This window comes from Polypterus senegalus, chromosome 1 (assembly GCF_016835505.1).
Source record: "Polypterus senegalus isolate Bchr_013 chromosome 1, ASM1683550v1, whole genome shotgun sequence".
NCBI classification, from domain to species: Eukaryota; Metazoa; Chordata; class Cladistia; order Polypteriformes; family Polypteridae; genus Polypterus; species Polypterus senegalus.
The window spans coordinates 84314360-84321894 of NC_053154.1; the positions used below are offsets into that span (position 1 = coordinate 84314360).

Below are 7535 nucleotides of genomic sequence, written 5' to 3' on the forward strand. Positions count from 1 at the left end.
TGACGGCCAAACAAAATCCTGTTTAAAAGCAGGCAAGCTGCACAAAAAAGAAACAGAGAAACAAAAAAAAAGAAAAAATGTACCTCATTATAGAACCAAAAATTAATGAAAAAGTTGCAAGAGGCTTATGCTTATACCCGACAAATTCATTCACATCGTTTGCTCTTTCATCACAGAGCTGGAAAAAGAAAATTAATAAAAAAAAAAAAATACAAAATTAAAAAAACAAAAATGTTAAAAAATGTTTAATAATTCTTCTCTTTAAAAAAAATCTTTATAAAATATAAAAAGAAATGGAAAAATATGCTTTTAAAGAGTCAATAGATTGGCTCAACCAAAGGCCCAAAAATCATTTTTTCTTTAAAAAAATTATTAAAATAATTATACCAATAATAAATCTAAAATAACTTGGAAAAAAAAAAGAAAATACAAACAAATATTGAATTTCTTTGATATTTTAGGAAAATATTCTAATGGCTTGCGTCACCAGCGTATGGCAGACCGGACACTCAGGATGGGCAACTTCGCAGATCCGGATGGCACACTCCATGCAGAAGAGGTTGTGCCCACATGGCACTAGGGCAGCGGTCACCTTGCTCTCAAAACAGGTCATGCAGTCTCGGGTGCTGGGAGAAGAATCTGGCGCTGCCAGGCCTTGACCCAAGCTGATTCGACTTGGAAAAACGGAAGCTGAAATAGGCTCACTGTGTGCCCGTCTGGCTTGAGAATGACCCAGGGCTGAAGTTGAGGATGGATCCTGCAGGCTTGGTGACAACCTGGCCAGGGGTAATGAAAGGCCACCAAAACTTTTGGATCGCTGTTGGGCATAGAAAGCTACTGGCTTACCATACTCTGGATCACCCCAGCAATGTGTGCCCACACTGTCAGCTGTGGAAGTAAAATAGGAACAGGGCTTCTCGTTTCCAAAATCATGATGATCCCCAATGGTCTTCCCATATATAGCACTCAGGGGGTCTTCAAGGCTGCTGTTCTGCCGGTAGCTGCTGGAAAGTGGCTTCCTAGTGCCCTGTAGGCCCCAAACTTGATGAAGACGGTTTTCAAGCATTCCAGATTCTGCCGTTTGACCAAGGAGACAGTCATTTTCATTGTTTAAGTCGTGGAGACCCCCAGTACGGAAGGCAATGTGGGCTTCGATTTCCTCACGGGCACGTTCAGCATTCCCTGGGGACCCAGTGATTTCAAACACAGGGTCTCGATCTCGACTAGGGGTAACAATGTAAGTGCAGGTTTGTTGTTGTATGCGTTTGATAGTGGAGCCTTTAGGGCCAACTACTAACCCTACCACCCGGTAAGGTACCCTGACCTGGATAGTGGTTTGGCCTGGCATGCTGGGAGGGGAACCTGTGAAGGTGACTCCCAACTTATTGCGTGATGCTCTGAGCATGGAAAAGTGCTCTGCTGCCGAGATAATCTCCCGTCTGGCAAGGGCTACATCTTCCTTTCTGCCTGTGATAAGAAACACTGGTTCTTCCCCTCGTACTGGTGTCTTGATATATGTGTTGGTCTTCGCTCGTAAGGCTTTGATCTTGCATCCTGTATATGTGGAAAGAAAAGAAAAAACAAGAAAAAAAGAGAATGTTCTTTAAAGCAGGCCGTATCAGTAGAGAAAACTACAAGAATACTGTTTCACCTGTGAATTTTGGGTGATTAGCAGCTGAGGCACTACAGAAAATTCAATCTGATTGATTTAATTTTCATTTCAAATAATGTGTTTCAGTGTTCACTTATATATCATCAGCATGTTAACTGTACTTACTGTTGCAGCCTTGTCTAATCTAAAGCAGAATGCCACACAGGAAGTTTAACACAAACCATCAAACTACTCGATAATGACGCTTACTGGACAGGCAGGTCTGAGTAATGTCACAGTCTTCCTAAAATGATTTCTACAAGCTGTAGCTATATTCTCTGTGCTTGTGTGGTTTATCTAGTTGTGTGCATTAATTGCTGAAATTCTTTTGTTTAAGGCTGTATTGCACTTTTAGACTTTCTGGGGCTTCTATTTCTGAAGAAATAGAAATATTTTTATCTACAGAAATTGATGGATTTAATTAATCAAATAGGCGAGTACATTTTTCATAGATCAAAATCCAGAGTCGTCAAATTAGTAGTTAACTTCCAACTTCTAACTCCCCATATGATCCTAGGCTTTAAACTGAGTGTGGTTTTCTGCTTTCATCCATCTTTCCTTTTACTGAACCATCTTAATCTAGTTTTGGATCAAAACTGAACCTTAACCTATTCCAGCAACATCAAGAATGAAGCTTGAACAAGATCCCAAGCCACTGTAGGGCAAAATCCAATGTGGACGCAGTGAACATGTGTAGCCTGCAAAAATCCAGTGTTCAAGGCAAGACTTAGACTTAGGTCCTATGTCCTGGTAAAAGCAGTAGTGATAAACATTGATCCAGCATGCTTGCTTATTTAAAGTTTTAGCTACATTTTAAAAATCTGCAATGGACAGGTAACTAGTACACAGTTGTCTTCTAATGCTGCTAAATAAATAATAACAATAATGATGATGCTATTTATAATGATAGAATTAAGGTCTATTTTACCACATATTGGAGTTAATTGGTTTGGAAAAAATTATAAAACAAAAAATGTATAAATGTGCACAATCCTAAAAAAGTATGTCATAAAATTTGACATACATTGGGCATGTCAATTTACCAATCTCTGCTAAATTTAAATAAAAACACACATAAGCATTATATAGCTCTGTCCTTACAATTTACATTAACATAGTATTTACCATGAAAAGGCACTATATATATATATATATATATATATATATATATATATATATATATATATATATATATATATATATATATATATATATATATATATACACACACACACACACACACAAAGTTCTTGGTTTGACGTGGCACAAAAACAAAGTTGGCATTACTCCAATATATTGTAAATCAAAAAGATAACATCAACTATAAATGAACTAGTCCAAATGAAAGCAAAATTTTATAAAAGCCTCTTGTGATGGTTCATGCTATGGGTTCCTTTAAGGGGAAACAGCCACTTGGCAACATGGTCCAGCTCCTATCTGCTTGAGCACAGTGGCTGTGTTTAGCATGGCAGAAAGTGAAACACATATCCATCTGACCTTGATCCATCTCCTTTTACAAGGGTTACACTCATTCTGTGAGTAAGAAAAGCAAGGAAGCACTTTGGAGCTTAAGCTGCCCGACTACAGACATGGTATTCCATTTCCACTCTCAACTAAAAAAGGAAACAAAAAACAGAATCCAGAATACAAAAGCTGTGGACAAGCTGCATTCAGAGTGAATATAGTCTATGTCTGCTTATCACAGGAGTTTGTTTTGTCTAAATTCAGATTTATTTAGGAATATACCACTATAACTAAATGTTATTTTAAAAATCGTACAATAATACATTGTGCACCATAATACAATAATCAATTTCAGTTTGGAAACTGCACACTCCATCTCTGGCCACCACTGAAAGAGGTCAACATGCAAAGACCAACTCATTTGACAGTTAAGGTGTAAGAAACTAGACTTCACTATCACCCGGTCCTATGGAGAGGAAAACAATACTTTTAGAAAGTAAATTGCACATCGTATCTTTACCAAATAAACAGTTAAAATAAAGACAGCCCCCACTACAATCATTAGCATTTGACAATGATGTAGGCAAACAGTATTATTTTAAACTGTTATCTGTAATCATCTGATGACACATGTTCCTAAAACTTAAATAATTTCCAATAGATTTTATGAATTTAATTTTAATGCATATCTGTTGGACTTTTTACTTTGCCTATCATATCCTAATTTAAACTATCCTCTTTTCTTATTGAACTAACATACACTTTACTTATTCTACTAGATTAATAACTGTGTTGCTAAACATATGATTGCTGGTAGACAATCATTATGTGCACAAGAAAAGAACTTTCACATTCAGAGTGGCCATCACTTAAAACAAAATGTTAATTTTTGCAGTGTAGTGAATCTAGCTCAAGTGCTTATTCATTCAAAAATACATTTTTAGTAAAAAAATATTCTATATAAAACACAACACACTGACATGGTCAGAGCACAAAAGTTTTAAAGAGATTTATTAATTTGTATTCCACTTTTACCTAATGTTCTTCTATAGGAAGAAGTAAAATACAGTACTCCATTAATTTACAGATGCTATTCCAACAGCAGTGGGTGCAACACTGGAATCAAACTTAAACTGATGCCAGTCCATCACAGGGCACACACACCAGACTGATTTAATGCTACCATGTAAGCTTCTATTATAAGGCACTCTGGTTCAGCGCAATCTAAGCAAGCATTTCTGCTACTGCATACAACAATATGACCTCTATCACAAAATAAAGACTGTAAAATAAAAATGTAACAAAAAGATATTATCATCATGTGACTTTTACAAAATATCTGGGAAAATCAAAAAAAGAAGAGTATTTTGATTTCCTTCAGATACAATGCTGTAGTGCAACAGCTGACTATTTTTTTAATCAAAAGCATTTATTATTAGAATTTTGTATTATTATTAACACTGTAATTACTTAGTTTAACAATTAACCTACAAAACATTGTATTTTAAGGCTCCAGGTAATAAACACAATATATTTTAATACATTAACAAAAATATGAAGCATTTATTGTCATACAAATGATTATCAAGAAAATGATGTATCAGTTATTAGTCTATCTTCAATTCACAATATGTAAATGTACGTGCAGTATATATATTATATATATTGAAAATGTTTGAGCAAAAAAGTGTCAAAAACTGTGTATATTCACTTTTAAACAAGTTCAACTTACTTTTTTTATTAACCAACTGATGTATTACACTAAAATAGAAATTTCATTTTATTTATAAAATGTCATTATTAGAATGAACCATTGTACTTTATAGAGCATACAAAATTCTAACAACAAAGTTTGAACTTCCCACTTCACTAAAATTAAACGTATATTACAGGGATGACCAAAAATACAACAGTGGCTGACAGTAAGAAGTACCAGGAAACGAAGTAAAAGGAAAGCAAATAAACGAAATTACATTTTACATTGATTAATTCGAAACGTTGCTGTTCTCAATGATACACAATTCGTACAAGTGAAACAGAGTATGAATACTGATGTCAATGTCACAGCTTTTACTGTACTTGCCCAATTTATTTTTTTCACGATATAAGTAATGATAAAAGGACAAGCAGAATTAGTAAAAATCTAACTAGTAAATATACCAAATTCCTATCACGACACTGGCACTTTAATGACAGTAATATTCGTGAATTCAGTTGGTTTCAGAGCCTGGCAGCAAAACCTGTTGGACAAGATGCCCGGTTTTGTCATCTATCTTTAGGGAGTATTTGTGTCCATACTCACAAAATGATAAAGTTCTTTTCGATCTCCATCAAAGTTCAGGCAACTTAAAAAAAACTGGAGGCACTGATTACATCTGTTTGGTACTCTTCCTACAACAACAGCTGGAGTGTGCACAGGACGGTGGCACAAATTGAATTCGGAGGAGATGCTGGGCGTAACCCCGCCCCTCCCCTCTCCTCGCGTGGTCCGGTAACAATGGCAGTAACCAGAGGCACCATACTCTGAATGCATGATGGGCCTATGAAATGAAAAATGAGCAGATGGATAAAGAATAAACACAGTGTGGTGGTCCTTGAGCTTTAGAAAGTGAAAAGATTCATATCTTAAATCGTGAAAAGGGTTTCAGTTTAACAAACAGGTAAGAGACCGAGTTAAAAAAAAAAGCTGGAAAGTTAAGTGATGCTGATGAGTTTGCACCCTCCACCACCCCAATTCACGGATCGACTGCCAACCCTGGAGTCGAAGCCAGGACATACAAGAGCACATCTGGGGCTAATGTGGCTCTGGAGACCATGCTAATCATAAAGCTGGCCGTTGATGGGACTTTCTTTGTCTTTATTTGGGGGTGGGTGCTTACGCCCAAAACTGCAACCGTCATACGGGATGACAATTAAAAAAGGCGCTTTTATCCGTTACTTATCCCCTAACCGTGAACTTGAATTCAACACAACACCCGAATGCTACCCGCTTAGAAACAAGTTACAAAAACACACACCAGGAAGCGCTTTCTATCTTGAGACACGTGAACGGTTGAAGGAGGCAATGGCTCACTCCATTGTCCAAAATAAGAAAGACAGAGGGAGACGAAAGAACGGCAGAGGCACGTTGCAGCAGAGACAATGCTCAGACTTGAACGACACTCAAAGCCGCTTAAAAAGATGAGCACTCCGCTAGCCAAATGTCATTACGTTTTAACGCGATCAGTCTGTCTGCTGTTTAGCGATTTGGTATAATAAAGGCCAACTTCTTCACCCTCGTGTGTGCTGCAGTTTGAACAATGAGGCTCGTGGCAGTGTACACGCCAAAGAAGCAGGGCGTCCAGACTGGAGCGCTATCATTTATTTATCGACTATCCGTGAAGTAGTACACTGTGCGGATCATAACAAACCCCTGCGTGTCGGTTGCAGCATGCGAACAAAGGGAGAGAGGAACACTCCGCTCTATACATAAAGCGCAGACAGTCAACACGCACGCACACACATTTTCCTCCTATAGATGCACAACAAAACCGTTCGGCACTCTGCAGGCTAAACATTGCTCTAAACATCCAGCAGTTGATAGATCACAACAACAGAACAGCTGCACCCCGATTTAACAACAGTTGCCAAGTTGAAATGGGAAAGGCGTGAAGCCTCCGCCAAATCCAAGAAGAGCGCCCAGCCACTGTAGGAGAAAAGCATGGTGTTGGTCTTTTCTTTACCTTGTCTGCCGACTATTTCGGCCACATGCTCCGAACTGGGCACCGGGACACACTCGGTAATGTTGCAACCCCGTCCCTTGGACTCACTTGCCCCTTCGTACAGGACACACAACTTGTTCTTCCCCTGCAGGAGCACCGTGTCCCCGCCACCGCCTCCGCCACTGGGGTGCTGATGGGCATTGTTGTTACTCCGATCTTGTGCCCCATTGCCAGAATTGCCACCTCCACCTCCTCCTCCACCACCGTCCTCGGCTTCCCCGAGCCCCAGGAGGGACAGCTGGCCCAGCGCGACCCTCAGGGCACGGGAGTCCTCCTCCTCCTCGTCTGGCGGCGCCAGGAGCCCCTCTGTCCCGAACCCGGAGCCGGCCAGAGCCCCGCCGTAGCCCCCGTTTTTTTCCATGATCCCTGCTAGAACCAGCAGGCTAGGCATGGCTAACAAAAGAGTATGAAACAAAGACAGGGGAAAGGGACTGGAGAAACAGCACCCGCTGCCACCCCCTGCATTTCGGTAGTCCCACCCTCCCCTCCCCCTTGATAGGCCCCGCCCCCTTCAGTCAAGCCCTCCTAGCTCACAGTCTGTCTGCCCCCCCCCCCCCGGCCCCTCACGCCCCACCCTGCGCCGTCCCGACGGCTGTCTGCATGGCCCCCTCCTCTGCTTCCACAAGCCCCTTAAACATGGCTTAAACACAGGACTCCCC

General features: G+C 39.9%; 1 protein-coding gene across 1 annotated transcript; it reads right to left on the minus strand.

The window, feature by feature from the left end:
• Positions 1 to 249: 249 nt before the first annotated feature.
• Positions 250 to 7289, minus strand: mex3a (mex-3 RNA binding family member A). Its single transcript, XM_039752598.1, has 2 exons — positions 6838 to 7289; positions 250 to 1554 (listed from the first exon to the last, which is right to left on the minus strand). The coding sequence occupies exons 1-2, from the start codon at positions 7265 to 7267 to the stop codon at positions 458 to 460; spliced, it is 1527 nt and encodes a 508-aa protein (XP_039608532.1). The 5' UTR covers positions 7268 to 7289; the 3' UTR covers positions 250 to 457.
• Between the last annotated feature and the right edge of the window lie 246 nt (positions 7290 to 7535).